The following is a 23807-nucleotide window of genomic DNA, read 5'->3' as shown; positions in this document are numbered from 1 at the left end:
AAACGCAGTGAAGCGGGGACCTATATCCCGATGTGTAAGTCTATAGACCACGGCTCCACACACACACAGGTTGGGAGTGAGCATGCATCGTGTGTCCCCATAGCAAACAGCTTGCTATGGGGACACACGAAAAGGAGAAACCAAAATCACTGCAGGGAGCCTGAGAAGAGGAGGATCGGGGGCTCTCTGTGCAATACCACTGCACAGAGCAGGTGAGTATAACATATTTGTTATTTTAATTATTAAAAAAAAAATGAGGTAGATTTTCAGACAATAAAAAGACAAGACAATACCAGACTCTAATAAAGCCATATATTTCTAAACAATTTCTACACACAGCATTCAATTGTTTGAGATTTCCCAGATTTGAAGTGCTTTGTTTTGGTCACTGGAACTGCATCCATCTTTGCAATGCCAAACCGACATTAGGTGGATTGAAGATGACTCACAGCTGCTCTCGTCCACAATGAGCGTTACCTATTCTGCTCCTTCAACAGCCACGGTAGAAATAGCTTTTACAAAGTAGGGTCCATCCCGCAAATAGGCACGCAGCCTCAGATAATGCTGATTACCAAACACTTCTGCTACTGTTTTTGAGTTCACCAGAGCTTTTACGAGTTCAAATTTGGCATCCTTTGAATCTTTGTCTGGGTCGACAGTTCTGTCTATAATATATTCTATAAATCCAGGGCTTTCAATCATCAGTTTCTGTGCCCAGGACTGGTTGGCAATGGCCTACGTGAGACAGAACAGTACATGAGATAATTTAACAGTAAGACAGAATAAAAAGTACACAACTTGGTTTCCATGTTGATAGTGGGACAAGCTGTGGACAATATTTCTGTAAGGAGGATGTAAATCCACGTTCCAATTGTGTATATGCTTAAATTGGTATTTAAAGTGTATTTATAGCTATTTTTTTTTTAAGTTTGGATAGAGTGGGGAATTGATAAAACCGCTGTCACTTTTTCATTATTTATATGGCATGGTGATAATTTCTCTTCACTTACTTTCATGTAGATACAACAGGAAATGTGTTGAAATCTTTTAAAAAGGGGAGGGGAAGCCCACTCAATTTTTACCAGAACAAGTGTCCCCACAAAAAAAATTTCCCCACTATTTCTGTTCCAATGACAACCCAAAATAACTGGATTTTTGTCTTACCGTAAAATCTTTATCTCTGATGTTCATTGAAGGACACAGCTCCATATCTTCTTGACCCTTGGGTTTTTGCTGCCCCCTACAGAAGTCGGACAATAGGCGGGAAAAAATTGACTATTGACCTATAGGGCAGTCCCAGGGGGTATACTCCCACTTCCTGCTATAGGTCTTTTGGTTTGTAACAAGCAGTGTTAGAAGAACATATAAACCAACTCCATAGAGGGGCGGGTGCTGTGCCCGTTAATGAACATCAGAGAAAAGGATTTTACAGTAAGACAAAAATTCAGTTTTCTCTTTCGTTCATTGGCAGACACAGCTCCATATCTTCTTGACCCTTGGGATGTCCCAAAGCAGTGTCAACATGAGGGCTGCGAAGAACACAGTAATAAACATACTTCCCAAAAGGCTAAACGTAGCCAACCAGGTAAAACAGGAGCTCAACCAGGAAACAACTGGAGCTCATCTGACAAAAAAAAAACACCCTCAAAAAGGACTAATCCTCTTCAACAGCAGCCTGCAAAACCTTGCGGCCAAAGGCAGCATCTGCAGATGTCAACACATCCTCCTTATAAAATTTTGTGAAAGTGTGCACGGACGACCAGGTGGCCGCCTTGCAAACCTGCATCATTGAGGCCTGATGACGGAAGGCCCAAGAGGCACTAAGCGCCCTTATAGAATGCTCCTTAACAGGGAAAGGGGGATCCTGACCCTTAATGGAATACGCCTGCACCACCGTCTGCCTGATCCATCTTGAAATGGTCGCAGCAGACGCAGCCAGCCCCTTACGGGGTTCATCCATAAGGACAACTAGGGAATCCGATTTTCGGAATGACTAAGTCGCCGCCAAGTACACCCTGATTGTCCGAACCACATCCAAAGAACGTAAGGCAATCTCTTTAGGGTGCTTAGGCTTAGGGTGCAAGGAAGGCAACACAATGTCTTAATTTAAATGGAAACCAGAGACGACCTGAGGAAGGAACGACTGTCAGGGACGAAGCATCACTTTATCTCCGTGAACCACCAAGTAAGGTGAACAAGACAATGCTACCAGCTCCGACACCCTACGTGAAGAAGAAAAAGCCACCAAGAAGGCTACCTTCCGGGACAATGTAAACAAAGGAACCCTGCAAATATTTACCAACGGCAGTTACTGAAGAACCGACAGCACCAAGTTGAGATCCCACTGGGGGAGCCAAGTGGTGAACCCCCTGAACAAAAGGTGCGAACCAAAGTAGCCAAAGGACGTTGAAAAAAAACCACCAAGGCCGAACCTGGCCCTTGATGATACCCGAGGCCAGACGCTGCTCAACACCTCGTTGAAGGAAAGCCAAACTCTGAGTCACCGAAAAGGAGCGGGGGTGAACCCCAAGAGATTCATACCCGCAAAGTACGTTCCTCAAACGCAATGGTAAATTTTCCTAGAAGTAAATTTACTAGCTTGCAGCAGTGTGGGAATCACCGATTCAGACAGCCCTCTATCCTTCAGCACCAGGCTTCTGACAATCAAGCCGTTAAGCCAGCGACTGTAAGGCAAGATGGAAGATTGGCCCATGGGCCAACAGATCCCCTCTAAGAGGAAGTCTTCAAGGAGCATCGGCGACCAACCATATCAGATCTGCGTACCAAGTCCGGCGAGGCCAGTCTGGAGCCACTAGGATGGCCGTAATCCCTTCTGCAAAACCTACGCAGGAATCTTGGCAGAAGTTCTAGAAAAGGAAAGACATATAGCAGACGATACTGGCCCCAAACAAGCCACCAGTGTGTCTATGGTGTCGGTCAGAGGATCCCAAGTCCGTCCCACAAACCTAAGCACCTTTCAGTTAAGATGAGAGACCAACAGGACCACCTCATGAGTTCCCCACCGGAGAAACACCTGATAAAAACACCTTTGGAGGAAATGTTCAGAATATTGATCAGTAGTCTGGATTCTTCCAGAGTCCAGACCCACTGAGCACAATCCGTGCCAAAAACACCAACCCACTCGGACAGGCTGGAGTCTGTGGTGACCACCGTCCAGTACAGGGGAAGGTAGATTTTCCCTGTCGAAACGCAAGAGAGCAAAGCCCCCGAATCAGAGACCCTCTCGTACCCCGGCTCAAAAGGATCAGATTGTCTAGAGACTGTGAATTCTTGCCCCACATGGCAAGAATCTCTTTCTTTGCAGAAGTCTCGTGAGCAACTGTGCAAATGGCGGGAAAATCTTTGCCGCTTTAGAGGATCTGCGGGCACCAAGGGGACTGGCTCCTCTGACATAGCAGCAGCTGCATTCCCCATGTTTAAAATTTCCTGCACCGATACAATCAGTGCATCCACCAGCGCCTTTTCATGCACATATGCGGTAAAAGAGGAATCATCCCAACTATCAGAGCACTCGCAGTGAGAGGGGGGACACTACTTACCACCCCTTGGAACCGGGCGGGAACCACTCCAGGCAGATCACTGCACCATATTGGAATGGAGGTGCTGTGGGCCAGAGGCACACTGCAACTCAGGTTGTGACAAGGGCTATGAGTCCTTGCGAGGTGTTTACTCGCCGACCAGCCCCCGTCTAGTAGGGCTATGTGGCAGCTGACCTAGAGCGGAGCTGAGGTCGGGTCGGGCTCGCTGGCTGGACTAGGGAGACCGTAAGTGTTATATTCTCCGTGTTGTGAGAGACACAGGACTCTGGTCTGGAACAACGGTTGTTTATTCAGGACTCACTGTACAGCATTACAGGAAAGCTCTGTATATCAATGCATCTCTTACATGTCTCTAAGATGGCCACTCTGCCCCTTGACATCACTCCTGGGTGGAGCCAGCCTTAAAGTGACAGTACATGAGAAACCCTTCAGGTATAACACCTTCCATCCATCCCTAAAAAAAACAACAACAAAAAAACACAACAAAACGAGAACAGGCATAAAACAGTAACTCATAATTGTCCAATACAGTCCTCCAACTCAGGAGATTTACATGGCTTCTTCCGTGTCCGGATGTGAAAACAACTTCCAGGGACGCTACGGGGAGAACATGGCAGCGGATCACTTTCGGCGGGCCCGTCGAAAGTCTCGTAACCGGTCTTGCATTTGAAACCGGTCAGGAGGGCGACAGCGTCGTTGAGGGCGGGCACCCAGCGACTCGGGGCCAGAGGAAGCAGGGCTGGCCGGAATGGACACCTGCGGGGCCAAGAGGGGATCCCCTAGCTCAGAGGGTGAACAGACCTCTGGACCAGGGCTGGAGGGCTCTGTTGGAGCTGAGTTCAAAAGTTCAGAGTCCCCCCAAGAATCAGTCTCAATGCCTCCTGATCCAGTAGGAGCAGATCCTTGAGACACTGGAGGTGCAGCCGATGTCAGGGATTTGGGCAGCTGAGAACGAGGATGCAATTGGTCCGCATGCCGTCTGCAAATGGAACCATCTTCCAGGCAGACCCTATACATTTTGGGTCCCAAAGTCTCTGCGACGATAGCAGGAAGCCAACGAGTGTTGGAAGCGCCATAAGATCGGGGCGATACCTTTTGCTGGGCTGTAAACCGGGGAATCTCGTCGTGTTCGACCCTCTTGTCTTGGGACTACCGTACATGTTCCTGGACCGTTTGAGGGCGGAGCATGTCCAAAACAGTCCATGGCTGCCGACCCAAAAGAAGTTCAGCTGGCGTTTTCCCAGTGGTTGCATGTGGTGTGGTTCTGTAAGCAAAAAGGAAGGAGTCCAGCTGCTGGGGTGACAGGGACTGTTGTTTACTTGTAGCCACAGTAGCTTTGAAATAGCGTTTGAAGGTCTGTACAAACCTTTCTGCTTGACCATTTGAAGCCGGGTGGTAAGGTGCGGTCAACTTGTGTTTGATGTTGTGGGCAGTCAGGAAACTCTGAAACTCTTGGCTTGTGAATTGTGCACCGTTGTCTGTGACAATTTCTCTGGGGTATCCAAACGTAGCAGTGAGATGTAACAGTATCAAAATCGTCGCCTTAGTCGTCGGCTGGGTAACAGGAATGACCTCAGGCCACTTTGAATGGGCATGAATAATGATCAAAAAGGTGTGTCCTCTGATCGGGCCTGCAAAGTCCAAGTGTAGGCGAAACCAGGGAACCGTGGGCCAAGTCCAGGGCTGGACGCACCCTCGAGGAGGGTCTCTTGCAGTTTGTGCACATCCAGCACACGCATTCACATATGTCGTGATATCGGAGTCGAGGTTCGGCCACCACACATAGCCTCGGGCCTTTTGTTTCATACGTGTGCCCCGGGATGACCAGTATGTAGCAAGTCCAGAATGTGTCTCCAGAGGGTCTGTGGAACGATCACTCGGTCTCCCCATAAAACACAGTTGCCAGCCCCAGTTAATTCCAGACGCCTACGGAAGTAAGGTTCATAATCCTGTGTGACAGTTGCAGGCCAACCGTACCGTACCCAGGAGAGTATTGTCTTAAGGAAGGTATCCTTGGCTGTATGGGCTGCTACTTCCCTGGAAGACAGAAAGGACAGGCTGGTGTAACGACAACTTTTGACAGGTGGAGAAGAGTCTGCTAATGTCCTTGTCAGACGGGACATGGCATCCGCATTAGCATTGGCATCATGGCTGCGATACTGGATTTTGTAGCTATATGCTCCCAAGAATAGGGCATAGCGTTGAAGACGGGCTGCAGTCGTCTGGGAGATGCCTTTGTCGGGGCTAAAGATCTGAAGGAGTGGTTTATGATCAGTCAGTATGGTGAATTCCCTACCATACAGGTAAAGATGAAACTTCTTAATTGCCCATATGAGCGCCAGAGCCTCTTTGTCAATGTGAGAGTAATTGCTTTCTGCTTTTGTCAAGGACCTGGAGGCGAATGCCACAGGTTTCTCTGACCCATCTGGTAAAACGTGAGATAGTACAGCCACTAGACCATAGGGTGAGACATCACAAGCCAAGGTGAGAGGCCTTTGGAGGTCATAGTGCACGAGCATGCATGACGCCAACAGCTTTCACTTAGAAACTTCAAAAGCATGTTGGCATGCAGCCGACCAGTTCCATCTGGAGTGTTTCTCCAAAAGCTTGTTTAATGGAAACAAAGTGTGTGCTAGATCCGGCAGGAATTTGTGGTAATAGTTCAGCAAGCCCAGGTATGATCGCAGCTGTTGGACGTTGGTTGGGGCTGGAGCTTTTACTAAAGCATCAACTTTGGCTTCCGTGGTGTGTATACCCTCTGCATTCACAAGGTGGCCACAAAACTCCAATTTAGGTACCATAAATTGGCATTTCGCTAAGTTCACTTTTAGACCCTGCTCTTGGAGTCTCGCCAACACAAGCTCCACGTTACGCTTGTGTTCCTGGTCCGTCAGGCCCGTGATGAGCATGTCATCTAACAGGCACTGTGTGAAAGGAATGACCGCCAAAATCTCATCCATTTTGCGTTGCCAAATGGCTGGGGCGGAGGCTACCCCAAACACCATCCGATTGTATTCATACAGTCCCTTGTGAGTGTTGATGGTTAGAAACTTGCGGGACGAAGGGTGGACCTCAAACTGTAAATAAGCTTGCCTGAGATCAAGCTTGGTGAACTTTTGACCTCCTGCAAGAGAGGCAAAAATGTCATCTACTCTGGGTAGGGGATACTGGTCTATCTCCAGTTGAGAATTTAGTGCCATGCGGAAATCGCCACAAATGCGCAAGTCCCCATTCGCTTTCTTTACTGGTACAACTGGTGATGCCCACTCGCTGTGCTCTACCTTTGAGATGACACCTTGTTTCTCCAGCCAGCTTAGTTCAGCTTCCACACCTGCTCGGAGTGCGAAAGGTACCGTCCGAGCTTTGAAGAACCTAGGCTGGGCATTGGGTTTCAGCCTGAGTCTCCCACAGTCATGCTTTATTTTTCCCAAATGGTGATCAAAGACTTGTGGGAATCGCTGTTTCAGGGATTCCACCCATCCCTCGTTATCCCTTGATGAGATGGTCACGGTGTTGCAGGGGGTTATGGCGATGTCTGGCATGCCAAAGTGAACAATCCAGTCTCTCCCAAAGAGAGGGGGTCCCCCATGTTCTAGGATATACAATGGCATTCACTTTGTCTGACCCTTGTAGGATACCTGTACTTTCACGTAACCCAGTGGGTGGAGTATCTGCTTTGAGTATGTCTGCAGTTTGAAACTGCTGCTCCTGTGTCTACATCCATCTTGAGTTTCTTTCCTTCCACGGTTACCTCTACAGTCATTGCTGAGGGTGCTGAATGCATATGATGTATGTCCAATCTGTGGAGCACTTCCTCATCCTCTAATTCCGATGACGATGTACATCTTCCCACCATATATGCTTTTGTCCTGGTGTTCAGAGGTTGTTTATTTCGCACCTTCTTACTACGGCAGACTCGTTTCAGATGGCCTGCCTTACCACAATTATGACAGAGCTGATCCTTAAACCGGCAGACTTTGTGATCATGGTCTGTATTCCCACAACGGTAGCAAGCTGACTCCCGGTTTGGTGAGGGTCTATATTTACAGTTAGCTGCTGTTGGCTTGACTGCTGTTCTGAAAACTTCCTCTTTAACCTCTTCCCTTCTGCTCTGGGGGTTCAATGCCTCCGTATCTTTCACAGCCATTTCCATCACTGAAGCTATCTCAATTGCCTTTGTAAGGGTAAGGTCTTTCTCTGTTAGCAGTCTCTTTTGGCTAGACTTACTATTTAGTCCCATGACAAACTTATCCCTCAGTGCAGTCGGTAAATACTCCCCAAAAGAACAGGTTGAGGCTAGTCTGCGAAGGGCGAGCACATAAGCCTTAATATCTTCACCCAGCTGCTGCTGATAGAACCTGAATCTCTCTGCAATCTCTAGTGGTTTAGGCTGGAAGTGATTCCCTAACAGTGTCAGGAGCTCTACCAAAGTCTTAGTTGCTGTTTTTTCAGGGAAAAGGAGATCCCTAAGAGTGTCATATGTCCTAGCACCAACCACTGTCAGAAATACTGCTACTTGCCTGTCGCCTGGGATGGCATTTGCACAAAAATACTGTTCCAGTCTCTCAATCCAGGAACTCCACGATGTCTGTTCTCCATCAAATTCACTTAATGTCCCGATCAATAAAATTTTCCTGCTGGGCTCTGTTGGTGTTTGTATCCAGCTGACAATCCAGAGTTTTTTTTTTTCTTTCTTTTCTCACATGGATAGTAACCTTGTAAATCCCATCCTCGTCGCCACTGTTATATTCTCCGTGTTGTGAGAGACACAGGACTCTGGTCTGGAACAACGGTTGTTTATTCAGGACTCACTGTACAGCATTACAGGACAGCTCTGTATATCAATGCATCTCTTACATGTCTCTAAGATGGCCACTCTGCCCCTTGACCCTTGTCATCACTCCTGGGTGGAGCCAGCCTTAAAGTAACAGTACATGTGAAACCCTTCAGGTATAACAGTAAGGATCTTGAATATCCAGTCCGTTGCCCAGTCCAGCAGTTGATTGCAGTTCTCACAGGAACAGAATTGATTGTAGTTCTCACAGGAACAGAAAATTATAAAAGAAGCAAAAAATGATATTTAAAAAGGAAAAAATGCTAGGACTAGAGATCCCAGCAAGGAACTAGGTCCTTAATCCTGATTAGGCAGAAAAAAAATTAAGACCTAGCAGTAAGAGGCAGTATACCCCCTGGAACTGCCCTATAGGCATAGTTAAACTTTTTTCCACCTAGTGTACTACTCCTGTAGGGGGAAGCATAAACCCAAGGGTCAAGAAGATATGGAGCTGTGTCCGTCAATGAACGAAAGAGAGACTACATTTTCCTCCACTTTTAGCCTGTAATAGGGGCCACTAGAACAAACAGAGAGAATCTCACTAGAAAACATGGATAAAAAAAATGGATAACGTTATAAACCTGACAGAGGTTTTTACCCTTCCACACTGAATATTTCCTGTCAAACCTCTAGAATTTTCAGGCAAAGTTCTGTCTATGAAAACCATTATGGGAACTTACAGTGAAAACCTTCAGTGCAGCACAGTGCAGTTCAGGGAAGGGCTGGGTGGCGATGCTGCGGAACAAATCTATTGGCTGGTTGGACAGATAAATAAACCAACTTTCTGACATCGCCAGAAGATCTTCGGTGTGGTGATCCTCCTGGGAGAGAAAAAGTTATAAATCGACAGACTGCTAAACCTGCCTGCTGTTACAACAACTGCTCTGCATACAGCTTAGCTGATGGCTCCATACAAGCAAAGCGAACATTTCATTGGCTGATAGAAATTATTGTATGAATGTCTGAAGTGTGTCTCTATTTATTCCCCAGTATAGCATCAAAACAGGATTACCAGTAAGCAGCTGTATTTCCCTCCTGCCTCTGCCTGTCTACAACCATGCAGTTGCCCACTTCTGAAGAGCTCTGAGTCAAAGAGTAAAATCTGGTAAATGGTATAAAATTTAGACTCTGATAAGTTATCTAATATGTCTGGTGAAATGCTCTGTAACAACTTGCCTACTGGGGCAATTTTTAGGTTTTTCACATACATGTTAAAGTCAGCATTTTTTTCTAGAAAATTACTTTGATCCCACAAACATTATATATTTTCTAAAAGCAAAGCCCTTGGAGAAAACAAAATCGTGGCTGTTGCAATGTTTTGTGTCACACGATCTTTGTACAGCTTTTTGCTGATTTTCAGAAAAACAAAAATACTTTTTCAATGGACTTAATGCACACCAACACAATATAATATCCAATTTTTTGGTAAAATATAAAGGATAATGCTGTGTTAAGTAAATAGATAGCAAACCTGTCAAAATTTTAAATTGCGCAGACTTATGAAATGGCAGCAAACTACGGTACCTAAACTTGTAAGTGACACTTTAAAATCATTTACAGGTTATCAGTTTTGAGTTAAAAAAGAAGTCCAAGAATTGAAAAAAACAATTATACTTACCCAGGTGGAAGCAGAATTGTAGAAAGAAGACAGGCGCCACTCTAAGTGCAGTAAGGCAAGTTTAATAAGGTAAATCAATACACACTTTATTTACCTTATTAAACTTGCCTTACTGCACTTAGAGTGGCGCCTGTCTTCTTTCTACAGTACCCTGCAAGTTCTCTTCTCACTTGTGGCAGAGCAGCCTTCAGTGCCCTAGGACTTTATATACATATGGACTCTCATGGACTTTACATGTGTATATGTGCTATAGTTGCTGGTAGCAACTGTTATGCTGTATCTGTCCCCCACCACCTCTAAGAGAACTGAGCGATCACAAAACACTGATCACTCAGCTCTTGGTCTTCAGTGAGCAGAGAGCCAGTCATCGGCAATCTGCTCTCTCTCTCCAGCGCTCACTGGAGCCCCAGGCTGTGGAGGGGGTGAGAGAAGCTGACTCAGTCTTCCAGTCTTCCAGCGGCTCGCTGAGAGGCTGAGCCGGCTGTGGAGGGAGTGGGAGCAGCTGGCTCAGTTTCCCAGCAGCTCGCTAAGCGGCTGAGCCAGCTTCTGGTCCAGACATTTCGGTGGATACCCACAATAAAGTCGGGAACCATCGAGATCCTGGACCGACTGAGTGACATCAGCCGACAGCAGACTTTAGCCCTCTGTTGGCTGAAAATTGTACACAGGAGTGCCGAACGAATTGCACTTGAGTGACCCACAGGAGAATTACGGTAAAAAGAGCAAGATCCCTTGTGATAACTTTGGGCAGTGACAGGTACTCTTTATTAAGACGACAGGGGTCTCAGACCTCTGATGCCTCCCCTGCCCTCTAAGGCATGTGGGAAAATGTATTATGTTATCATGAAACCAAGGTTGAACTTTTTGGCCATAATTCCAAAAGATATATTTGGCGCAAAAACACTGCACATCATCAAAAACACCATACCCACAGTGCAGCATTGTGGTGGCAGCATCATACTTTGGGGCTTTTTTTCTTCAGCTGGAATAGGGGCCTTAGTCAAGGTAGAGGGAATTATGAACAGTTCCAAATACCAGCCAATATTGCCACAAAACCTTCAGGCTTCTGCTAGAAAGCTGAACATAAAGAGGAATTTCATCTTTCAGCAGGACAACGACCCAAAGCATACATCCTAATCAACAAAGGAATGGCTTCACCAGAAGAAGATTAAAGTTTTGGAATGGCCCAGCCAGAGCCCAGACCTGAATTTGATTAAAATATATGGGGTGATTTGAAGAAGGTTGTACACAGGAGATGCCCTCACAATCTGACAGATTTGGAGTGTTTTTGCAAAGACAAATATTGCTAAGTCAAGATGTGCCATGTTGATAGACTCATACCCAAAAAGACTGAGTGCTGTAATAAAATAAAAAGGTGCTTCGACAAAGTATTAGTTTAAGGGTGTGCACATTTATGCAACCATGTTATTTTAGTTTTTTATTGTTACTTCCTCCAAACTAAAAGATTTCAGTTTGTCGTTCAACTGAGTTGTATAGTTTATAGGCCACATTAAAGGTGGAAAAAGTTCTGAAATTATTTATCTTGGTCTCTTTTTTTTTTACATCAAAGAAACCTGACATTTTAACAGGGGTGTATAGCCTTTTTAGGGTTCATACACATTTTTACCAATAGAATTCTATGACTTTTCCATGACTTCACGTAAATATTCATGACCTAAACTTTCATGAAATGTCTATGTATACATGTTAAATAAGAAGAAAATCCATGTCACACCCAGCATATTTTTACCAAAATAAATGACAATCTTTGTAGTGTACAGTACCTCTGCAGTTAGGGTTTCGTTTCTGGATACAGCGCGACTCAAAATGGTCCCTTGTTTTACAGTGGATGAGATGGAAGCACCGCTGCCGCAGCTGGGAGCCGGTGTCACTTCAGGCGCACGGGTGAAAAAGCCAGCGATCGGATTGGAAGCTGTCGAGCATGCAGCTGCAGACTGGTGCTTTGCACCTTTAATCTGGCAAGACAGCGCTGCCTCTCCCATGTTCAAAATGTCAAACGTTTTACGACACATTGTACATTTGGTGCGTACCGGGTCCTGATCTTTCTCCAGCCACCTCTCATACTTTTCATCATGAAGCCATACATTTAAAGCTGCATTTCCCTGGCATTGCTACCCTGTGAACACACTAACTTTAGCTGAAACTGTGTTACCCCCATAAAGAGAACTTGTAATTTGACCAATATACTGTAACTGGAGAAAGAAGATTAATGGCCGCTCCTGCTTGGGGATAAAGCTTCAGTTCAGGCAGTCATGGATGGCACAGTCAGATGCACAAAATGCATCGCTTACTCTTTAGGCCCAAGCGACAGTCATGATGGAGGTGCAGGTGGACTGGTATGGATGGCACAGATGCACAAATGTGGCGCTTACTCTTGTCTATACTCAGGGGTCAAGTCCTGGGGAAAAAAGTGTGGGGCTGTGGACATGATACAGGAGGTGGTCAGGGGCTGTGGACATGATACAGGAGGTGGTCAGGGGCTGTGGACATGATACAGGAGGTGGTCAGAGGCTGCGGACATGATACAGGAGGTGGTCAGAGGCTGCAGACATGGTACAGGAGATGGTCAAAGGCTGCAGACATGGTACAGGAGATGGTCAGAGGTTGCGGACATGGTAGAAGAGATGGTCAGAGACTGCGGACATGATACAAGAGATGGTCAGAGACTGCAGACATGATACAAGAGATGGTCAGAGACTGCAGACATGATACAGGAGATGGTCAGAGACTGCGGACATGATACAAGAGATGGTCAGAGATTATGGACATGATACAAGAGATGGTCAGAGACTGCGGACATGATACAAGAGATGGTCAGAGACTGCGGCCATGATAAAGGAGATGGTCAGAGACTGCGGACATGATACAAGAGATGGTCAGAGATTATGGACATGATACAGGAGATGGTCAGAGACTGCGGACATGATACAGGAGATGGTCAGAGACTGCGGATATGATACAAGAAATGGTCAGAGACTACGGACATGATACAAGAGATGGTCAGAGACTGCGGACATGATACAAGAGATGGTCAGAGATTGCGGACATGATACAAGAGATGGTCAGAGACTGCGGACATGATACAAGAGATGGTCAGAGACTGCGGACATGATACAAGAGAAGGTCAAGAACTGCGGACATGATAGAAGAGCACTAGGGGGGGCGGAGAGCACAGGGGAAGCAGAGAGCACTGGAGGAGCTGAATGGCACGGAGGGGGGGGGACTGGAGAGAATTAAGGGGGGTTTGGAAAGCATTGCAGGGGGGTTGGAAGGCGCAGGGGGGTGGAGAGCACTGGGGGGGGGAGCAGGGAAAACCAGGGGGATGGAGGGCACAGGGGTAGGGGGGAACTGGAGAGCACTGTCTGGGGGGGGACTGGAAATCACTGAGGGGGGAGCCAGGGAGCACAGGGGGGCGGAGAGCACTGGGGGAGCCAGAGAGCATGGGAGGGGGGGAAGATGAAAAGCACCGGGGGGGGGGGCTAAGAGCATGGGAGGGGGGGGCTAAAGAACACTGGGGGGGCTAAAGAGCACTGGGGGGGTAATAGCACTGAGGGGGGATTAATAGCACTGGGGGGGTTATTAGCACTGAGGGGGGGCTAAAGAGCACGGGGGGGGGGTAAAGAGAACTGAAGGGGGCCAGCAAAGAAAGTTGTATAGGAGGGGGATGGGGCAGCTGCATATAGATGAATTGAACTTTCCATATTCCTCCTGCAGCCGCTGAGAGATGGAGTAACAAGCATTCAGCGACAGCAGGAGGAATATGGAAAGTTCAATTCATCTATATGCAGCTGCCCCATCCCATCCCCCTCCTATCCAGCACACAAAACAAGGCTGCTCAGACACTCTCACTGACCGTCTTCCTGCCGCTGCAGCTGCCTTCTTCCCACTGAGATGCGGGCGGACACCGGCCTGACACCCCCTTCAGTGCGGCGATGCGGGCGGCCCGGCGGACACCGGCCTGACATCCCCCCAGTGCCGCCTTACACCTCCCAGTGCGGCGATGGGGGCGGCCCGGCGAACAGCAGCCTGACGTCCCCCCAGTGCGGCCTGACACCCCCCATTGCGGCGATGCGGGCAGCCCGGCGGACACCGGCCTGACACCCCCCAGTGCGGCCTGACACCCCCAGTGCGGAGATGCGGGCGGCCCGGCTGACACCCCCCAGTGCGCGAACCCCCCCCCCCTCCCCGCTCGTACGCCCCTGGGAGCGGGGACAGTAAGTGCACTATTTCTTGGTTTCAGGTTTAGGCGGATCAATCCGCCGCAGAGTTCCTAACCTGTCACGGTCTATTCATTATTCATAAATTCATATTGAAGAGGCCAGTGACCAGGCTTCAGCTGTGCAGCGCGCTGCGGCTGATTAATCCGCCTAAACTCGAAACAGAGAAAATAGTCCACTTACTGTCCCCCGCTCCCACGGAATACAGGGGGCCCGGAGACATATTTTCTAAATTAAATAGTTGCACAATATTCCATGACTTTTCCAAAACTTAGTGGGGTTTACTCATTTTCCATAACTTTTCCAGGCCTAGAAAGTGTCATGTCAAAATCCCATGACTTTTCCAGGATTTTCATGACTGTACGAACCCTGTTTTTTATATCCACTGTATATTACCAGTTAACTTAAAAAAAATAAAAAAACAATTATATTGGCTAGTTTAAGCTTCCGCATTTTTTGAAAAGGGGCCTTTCCATCTAGTTATGAGTCTGTATAGGCCATTATAGACCAAGTGACTGCACCTCATTTTTTTTCTTCAAAACAAGCCATGTAAAAACAGCAGCACTCACTGGCAGGAACAGGAGGGATGCGATGGAGTCCAAACATCGTACTCGTAGCTCTGTAGGGGCATTTTTTGCATGATGTCCAATTCGCTTAAAAACATTGTTAAACCTGGTTCCTAGAGGAAAGAAAAATGAGAAAAGGTTTTTCACAGGAAAGAACAGAAAAAGGTAAAATTACAGATGGGAAATGAGGCAGGAAAGGATGCATCATCACAGGTTCTGAATTCGTCTGTATTGTGAACGTGCAAATCTAAACTATAATTTTGTGAACACCTACCTGATCTTATTTGGCATCCCATTTCCAAAACCACAGATATTTGGAACTGCACCAACCCCCCCCCCCCCCCCACCTTGTGAATATACTAGCTTGCACTCTTTTGGGAAAGCTTTCTAAACGTTGTTGAAATGTGTTTGTATTTGTGCAATGTGTTTGGAAATATATGTCTATTTATCTAAAAGAGCAATTTTAAAGTTAGACACTTACAGTCAGGTCCATAAATATTGGGACATCGAAACTTTCAGCTTAAATTTGAGGGTATTTACATCCAAATCAGGTGTAGGAATTACAACCGTTTGTATATGTGCCTCCCACTTTTTAAGGGATAAAAAGTAATGGGACAGATTAACAATCATAAATCAAACTTTCACTTTTTAATACTTGGTTGCAAATCCTTTGCAGTCAATTACAGCCTGAAGTCTAGAACACATAGACATCACCAGACGCTGGGTTTCATCCCTGGTGATGCTCTGCCAGGCCTCTACTGCAACTGTCTTCAGTTCCTGCTTGTTCTTGGGGCATTTTCCCTTCAGTTTTGTCTTCAGCAAGTGAAATGCGTGCTCAATCGGATTGAGGTCAGGTGATTGACTTGGCCATTGCATAACATTCCACTTCTTTCCCTTAAAAAACTCTTTGGTTGCTTTCGCCGTATGCTTCGGGTCATTGTCCATCTGCACTGTGAAGCGCCGTCCAATGAGTTCTGAAGCATTTGGCTGAATATGAGCAGATAATATTGCCCAAAATACTTCAGAATTCATCCTGCTGCTTTTGTCAGCAGTCACCTCATCAATAAATACAAGAGAAGCCGGGATGACAGGGAGCCTGCCAGCTCAAAGTATGGATATTATCCCGGACGGCCCGACGTGCTTTAAGTTTAAAAATGGCGTCGCCCGGCGCCAACGTGTCACTGCGCATGCACCACCGCTCGGGACAGGCCGTACACGTTTGGCTATTCCCGGGAATAGCCGAACGTATACGAGCTTTCCCGAGCGGGGGTGGCGCATGCGCAATGACGCGTCGGCACCGGGTGGCGCCATTTTTAAATTTAAAGCGCTTCTAGAACAGGTAAGTGAAACACAGCCGCACTACCTGCCATTATGCGGGCATACTACAAGGGATGCAGTGCTGCGGGCATGGTACACCTGTACCATGCCCGCAGCACTGCATCTCCTGTAGTATGCCCGCAGCCCCACATTCTCTTGTACTATGCCCACAGCACTGCATTGTCCTGTACCATGCCCGCAGCCCTGCATTGTCCTGTACCATGCCCGCAGTCCTGCATTGTCCTGTACCATGCCCGCAGCCCTGCATTGTCCTGTAGCATGCCCGCAGCCCTGCATTGTCCTGTAGCATGCCCGCAGCCCTGCATTCTCCTGTAGCATGCCCGCAGCCCTGCATTCTCCTGTACCATGCCCGCAGCACTGCATTCTCCTGTACCATGCCCGCAGCACTGCATTCTCCTGTACCATGCCCGCAGCACTGCATTCTCCTGTACCATGCCCACTGCCCTGCATTCTCACCCTAGGCTTATACTCGAGTCAATCATTTTTCCCATTTTTTTGTGGTAAAATTAGGGGCCTCGGCTTATACTCGGGTCGGCTTATACTCGAGTATATACGGGAATTAAAAAAATAAAAATGGAATATATTATATATATATATATATATATATATATATATATATATATACATACATACACATACAGTTGGGCAAAAAAGTATTTAGACAGACACCAATTGTGCAAGTTCTCCCACTTAAAAAGATGAGAGAGAGGCCTGTAATTTTCATCATAGGTACACTTCAACTATGAGAGACAGAATGGGGGGGAAAGAATCCAGGAAATCACATTGTTGGATTTGTAATGAATTAATTGGTAAATTTCTCTGTAAAATAAGTATTTGGTCACCTACAAACAAGCAAGATTTCTGGCTCTCACAGACCTGTAACTTCTTCTTTAAGATGCTCCTCTGTCCTCCACTCGTTACCTGTATTAATGGCACCTGTTTGAACTTGTTATCAGGATAAAAGACACCCGTCTACAACCTCAAACAGTCACACTCAAAACTTCACTATGGCCAAGACCAAAGAGCTGTCAAAGAACACCAGAAACAAAATTGTAGACCTGCACTAGGCTGGGAAGACTGAATCTGCAATAGGCAAGCAGCTTGGTGTGAAGAAATCAACTGTGGGAGCAATTATTAGAAAATGGAAGACATACAAGACCACTGATAATCTCCCTCGATCTGGGGCTCCACGCAACATCTCACCCCGTGGGGTCAAAATGATCACAAGAAAGGTGAGCAAAAATCCCAGAACCACACGAGGGGACCTAGTGAATGACCTGCAGATAGCTGGGACGAAGGTAACAAAGGCTACCATCAGTAACACACTACGCCGCCAGGGACTCAAATCCTGTAGTGCCAGACGTGTCCCCCTGCTTAAGCCAGTACATGTCCGGGCATGTCTGAAGTTTGCTAGAGAGCATTTGGATGATCCAGAAGAGGATTGGGAGAATGTCATATGGTCAGATGAAACCAAAGTAGAAAGTTTTGGTAAAAACTCAACTCATCGTGTTTGGAGGAGAAAGAATGCTGAGTTGCATTCAAAGAACACCATACCTACTGTGAAGCATGAGGGTGGTAACATCATGCTTTGGGTTTGTTTTTCTGCAAAGGGACCAGGACGACTGATCTGTGCAAAGGAAAGAATGAATGGGGTCATGTATCGTGAGATTTTGAGTGAAAATATAATTTTTGTAAGAACTTACCGTAAAATTATTTTCTCTGAGTCCGCTGACAGTCGCCACCCACTCATACAGTCTTCACCTATGGGTATTGGTCTTATCCACAGGAGTAAGCTAGGCAGAAGATTTTGTTAGAAACATTCACAAAACTTTGCATAGACACACCTACAGAGGGCTGTCCCTCAGGTCCAATACCCCCGGCTAACCTCATTCCCAATTCAGTTTGGTAGCAGGCAGTAGATAATCCATGAACCCCAAAAGAGGGGTGGGGGGTGGCGACTGTCAGAGGACTCAGAGAAAATAATTTTACGGTAAGTTCTTACAAAAATTCTATTTTCTCTTACGTCCTCTGACAGTCGCTGCCCACTCATACAGTCTTCACTTATGGGATGTCCCAAAGCAGTGTAGACATGAGGGGTGGGAAATGCAACGTCTCAAAGGTAACAAAGCACCCAAGGTCAGATAAAAGTACCGTATCTGAACCAGAAAGGTAACCCACTGGGTAACAGGAAAGCTCAACAGGAGCGAACAAACCCAGGAAGGCAAAATAACCAAGGGGGAAAAAACCCCAACAGGAGGGGACAGGCTAAAAACGCCATGTCTCCCCCAAAGTACTGCCGCACTCAGAACTTTGCGGCCAAAGGAGGCATCTGCCGATGCCAAATCATCAAGTATGTAAACTTTGTAAAGGTGTGCACTGATGACCAGGTCGCCGATTTGCACACCCGGGACACCGACGTCTGATGGCGAAAGGCCCAAGACGGACCAACCGCTCAGAAGAGTGCGTGGTGACAGGGAAGGGCGGAACCCGTTTCCTAGGCGAATAAGCCTGTACAACCGGCCGTCTGAACCAGTCAGGAATGGTTGCCGCAGACGCAGTCATACCCTTCCGAGGTCCCTCAGGAAGGACAAAAAAAGAATTCTACTTTCTGAAGGATTCGGTAGATGACAGGTAAACCCTGATCGCCCTGACAACATCCAAAGAATGCAAGGCAAACTCCTTAGGATGCGTAGGATTCGCACACAGCGAAGTTAAAACAATGTCCTCATGGAGATGGATTTCAGACACCACCTTCGGAAGGAAGGATTGATGAGGTCGCAAGACCACCTTATCCCTATGAACCACTAGGTGATCGCCACCAGAAAGGTGACTTTCCATGACAGCGCAGGCAGAGGAATCTCCCGGATGTTCTCAAAGGGAGGACGTTGAAAAACGGACAGAACAAAATTCAAGTCCCAAGGGGGTAAGGGCGCCCTCCGAGGGGGGGCCAGATGACTTACCCCTTGAATAAAGGTGCGGATCAAGGAATTTGACGCCAAGGGGCGCTGGGAAAGAATGGCCAGCGCAGATAGCTGACCCTTAATAGTGGTCAGCGCAAGACGTAGGTCCACACCGGATTGCAGGAAGGCTAACACCCTCGCCACCGAAAAGTAGAGAGGATGGAAACCCTGCGATTCGCACCAGGCGAAGTAAGCCTTCCAGGTACGATAATAAATGTTACTGGATGAGGCGTTCCTAGCTCTAAGCAAGGTAGGAATGACCGCAGATGAGAGACCCCGATCTCTCAAGACCTGGCTTTTAACAGCCACGCCGTCAAAGCCAGCGACTGTAAAGCAGGATGGAAGATCGGCCCCTGAGACAGCAGATCGTCTCGTAAGGGGAGCTGCCAGGGAGACTCGACAACCATTTGCATGATGTCCGCGTACCAAGACTGGCGCAGCCACTCCGGGCCCCCAGGACCACCAACCTCGGTTCCGAGACCAACCTGCGAAGGAATCGTGACAACAACTGGATCGGGGGGAAGACATAAATCAGGCGATACTGATTCCAAGGCACCACCAGCCGAGGCGGCTGCCAGAGGATCGCGTGTTCTTGCCACGAACCTTCCCACCTTGTTGTTTAGAGGAGGTGCGCCATCGCGCACACAGCATCTGAAAAACCTCCGGATGTGGGGACCATTCCCCCTGGTCTGGGGTCTGGCGACTCAGATAGTCGGCCTGCCAGTGTTCCACACCCGGAATGTGAACTGCCGAAAGTGCCGAGACCCGCGTCTCGGCCCAAGGCAAAATCTCGGCCACTTCCTTGGCCGCCCGGGCACTCCTGGTGCCCCCTTGGTGATTGATGTACGCCACCGCAGTGGTGTTGTCCGCCTGCACCCGCACAGGGTGGCCCTGAAGACGATCCCACCAACAGAGCAAACATAGTCTGATCGTTCTCAGTTCCAAGACATTTATCGGTATGGAGGATTCCTCCTCCAACCAAGTGCCCTGGGCAGACAATTTGCCCAGAATGCCACCCCAGCCCAACAGGCTGGCGTCCGTGGTGATCACCGCCCATAACAACGGCCGGAAGGATTTCCCTTCCGTCAGAGCCGGAGACTGGAGCCACCACAGAAGGTCCGCTCTGACCCATTCCAAGGACTGAGGACGCCTGTCCCACCTGGCTAGGATCTCCGCAAATGCGTGCAAACGGCATCGCCTCGAAGGCTGACACCATCAATCCTAGGGACTGCATGCAGGTCCTGAGTGATGAGGATTCGTTGTCCCTGAGGGACCTGACCTTGTTCTGCAGAGTCTGGAGTTTGTCCACTGGCAGGAAAACTCTCCCATGGGCGGAGTCCAGGACCATTCCCAGGTAAGGGAGACGAACAGAAGGGGACAATGTCGACTTCTGAAAGTTGATGCCCCACCCGAACTCCTGGAGCGTCTGAACCGTGGTTGACAGATCGCGCAACAGAGTTGGACTGGAACTCGACCTTAACAGGAGATCGTCCAGATATCCAAAGATTGCGATCCCCTGCACCCGCAACAGGGCCAGAACAGGAGCCAAAACTTTGGTAAACACCCTTGGAGATGAAGCGAGACCAAAAGGTAACGCCACGAACAGATAGCGCTCCTCCGCGATTGCGAATCGGAGGTACCTCTGATGACCCTCGAATATAGGGATGTGTAGATACGCATCCTTGAGGTCGATTGAAGCCAGGAATCTCCCGGGCTCAGAGAGGCCACCACCGATCGGATGGATTCCATACGGAATTTTTGAACCCGCACAAAGCGGTTTAGAAACTTTAGGTCCAGAATCGGACGCACCTTGCCCTCCTTTTAGGGCACGCGAACAGATTCGAGTAAAACCCCCGAAAACCTGTCCCGATGTGACACCGGGACGATCACCCCCTGGGCGAGGAGATCCTGAACCGCCCGTTGGAGATCTTGGAAACGATCTGGGGTCAAATGAAGATTTGAGGGAAAGAATCTGTCTGCTGGGCGCGATCGAAATTCGATCTTGTACCCCGACCGAATGAGTTCCTGAACCCATCTGTCCTGAATGGCGGACGGGGCTGCCGTGCCAGAGTGGGCAGCTGTAGACTTGCCCGCCCAAGGCTTCTTCTGGCCACCAGAGGCCTTGAAGGATTTGCCCTTGTCTTGTGCCTTAAAGGCACAAAAGGACCCCTTTAAAGGAAGGGCCCCTAGGTTTAAAGGAAGGGCCCTGCTTACCGCAGAAAAAAACTTACCCTTGGACACATGGGGCAGCAGAGTGCTTTTACCCCCAGTGACCCCCTTCACCAACTCGTCCAGGGAGTACCCAAAGAGGCGATTCCTTGCATAAGGGATGTCAGACAACGTTTTCCTGGAAGTCTGGTCAGCCGACCAGCTCTACAGCCACACAAGGCGATGGATTATCACTGAAACAGCAGATAAGCGTGAGACTAAAAGGGCCTCATCCAAGGCCGCATCTACCAGGCATAAAACCGCCTGAATAATTTGGTCCACCATCTCCAAAGTAGCAGGAGGGGCGGAATCAGCCACAAGGGTGCGTCTGAGCACCCTTCCACCACAGCCTGAGAGACCATTACTGAGACGAACACGGGCTTCAGCAAGGAACCTGCCACCACATAGGAGTGGCAGGTAAGAGATTCCACCCGCCTATCCGCCGGGTCTCTAAGCACCGGATAAGCCTCCATGGGCATCAGCGTGGCCTTGTGTCATCTGGATACCGTGTGGTCCACCTTAGGGGCCACAGTCCAGCGCGAATCCGTTGGAGACGCAAAGGGATAAAAGGTACTGAAACCGCTTAGGTACCACAAAATTGCGCCATTGTTCGTTCACCGTTTCGTGAAACTCAGCGGGACAGGGAAATACCTGAGCCGCTTTCTGGGTTCTGCGGGTCCCAAAGGAAGACCGCCCCGGCGGGTGGGGCTCATCCTCTAAGTGTAGCGTGTCCTTAACACAACTAATAAGCACGGACATAGCAGCGGTTCTTTGGCCGACCCAGAGGGAGAGTCGTCCCCCTCATCATCCCCCTCCTCCTCCCCTTACGACTGAGAGGACTGGGACCCTTCAGGGGGCACACAGTCCATGACAACCATATCTAGCTCTGAATCAGAAGATTGAGAAAGCCTGGGCCGTTTCCTAGAAGCCCGCTCAGACATCAACAGATCTACTTTTGACGCTAAATCGCAAGTGCAGCAGTAAGGGAGCCCATCGCAGAGTATTCAGGGTACCTGAAGCCTCTACCAGAGCTGGGGGGAATTCGCTGTTCTGGAACTCCATAATCACCCTTAAAAAATTTTATGGCAGCGGCGGATTCCAGTGAAATGCACCGCAACGAGGACTAGCTCGTTGTGCTAAAGAACTGAATAGTAATACTGCCAGCAAGTGAGTACCCCAAAAAACACAGCATAAAAGCTCCCCAGAAGTGCAGCTGTACAATACCGCTCACAGCATGATCGGACCGTCAGGAGAAAGGAAATGACGTCACGCCGCTAGAGGCCAACTGCAGTACTGAGCTAAGGAAACATGGTTGCCAATGGAAGTCAATGGAGAGGTTCCGGGAAAATGGCCGCCGAGCACATGAATAAATAACATTGCCACACTAAATATGGCGCCCGAAAAGGCGCGAATACACTAGGGAAAATGGCTGCTGATGCCCACAACATGAAGCCAGAACAGCCTGCCCACACCCAAAATGGCGGCCCCGCGATGTTTACACCGCAGCAGGCCCCACAAACATGCCTGTACCCCCAACGTGACACAAAACACACCCGAGGGACTCAGGGACCACCGCAAACCCCCCCAACAGCGCGGCATGACCGCAAATAGCGCCCCAGCAGGGACCATGAGGGAGACACGGGGACCACACAGACAGACATGAGGGGGATAACACAGACTCTAAACAGACTGCCATCCCCATGAGAGATGCCCCCCACACACACCTCCGGATAATACAATGTCACAGACAGAGGGGGTAGCATGTTACTTACCGAACCATGCGACATTGTGGGTGCCACTCTGCGACGGGAAGCCTCCCACCCCGGCTGGTGGGGGTGCCGTCAGCCAAACAGGATTCTAGCAACACGCGGCGTACCACAGTTGAGGCATCCTAGAGAAGTGGCCACTTTGCGGGCTTTGTCCCTGAGGACAGGGACAGGTCGTTTGCGAGGCCTGGGCGTACGCATAGCCTGCTAAATGCTCGATGGCAGGCTGGGATTCCGTAAGGCTCTAGTACAACCAGTCCGATTCCCAGCTCCGCAAACGCTGTAGTCTTCCGAAGTCTGACTAACTAAGCGCAGGAACAAATAAAAAGCTAACAGTGCAAAGAAAACACACTTAGCATAAAATAAAATTGGGTGTGTTCCTGCTATGAGTCTCTATGGAGTGTGCCACATCCCAGATAACATATATTGGTGCGATCCACCACTGGGAGAAGGCAGTCCATGCAGCTCCTTGATCCCCAAGAAATCCAAAGCTTGGACAGGCTCATGCTTGTCCCATCCCGCTAAGCAACAATTGGACTCCAGCTGCCCTGAATTAAGAGGCATTGTGGCCATCAGTCTTCTTTTCCCACCTCCTGTATGACATATACAATTAAAGGAGAAAAATCTTACCATCGAACACACGGCAATGTTTGGGTCGTAGTCCTTTTTTCCTGTTTTTAAATCTGCAAGCTCTATGTCTTTGTGAAAACCAACCATAT

The 23807-nt window shown here is 48.4% G+C and overlaps 1 protein-coding gene across 1 annotated transcript in view; it reads right to left on the bottom strand.

Annotated features, from left to right (window-relative positions):
- Positions 1-298: 298 nt before the first annotated feature.
- PSMD5 (proteasome 26S subunit, non-ATPase 5) overlaps positions 299-23807 on the bottom strand; it is a 178497-nt gene continuing 154988 nt past the window's right edge. Inside the window, exons 8-10 of the mRNA XM_082263579.1 lie at positions 14820-14929; positions 9075-9215; positions 299-735 (exon numbers count right to left, since the gene is read on the bottom strand). Coding sequence (XP_082119705.1) covers positions 478-735; positions 9075-9215; positions 14820-14929 — 509 coding nt within the window. The 3' untranslated portion in view covers positions 299-477. The remainder of the gene's footprint in view (positions 736-9074; positions 9216-14819; positions 14930-23807) is intronic.

The sequence above is a fragment of the Pelophylax lessonae genome (assembly GCF_965119305.1).
Source record: "Pelophylax lessonae genome assembly, chromosome: 7".
NCBI lineage: Eukaryota > Metazoa > Chordata > Amphibia > Anura > Ranidae > Pelophylax > Pelophylax lessonae.
Note: the sequence above shows the minus strand (reverse complement) of the source record. Positions and strands in the feature narration are given on the sequence as shown.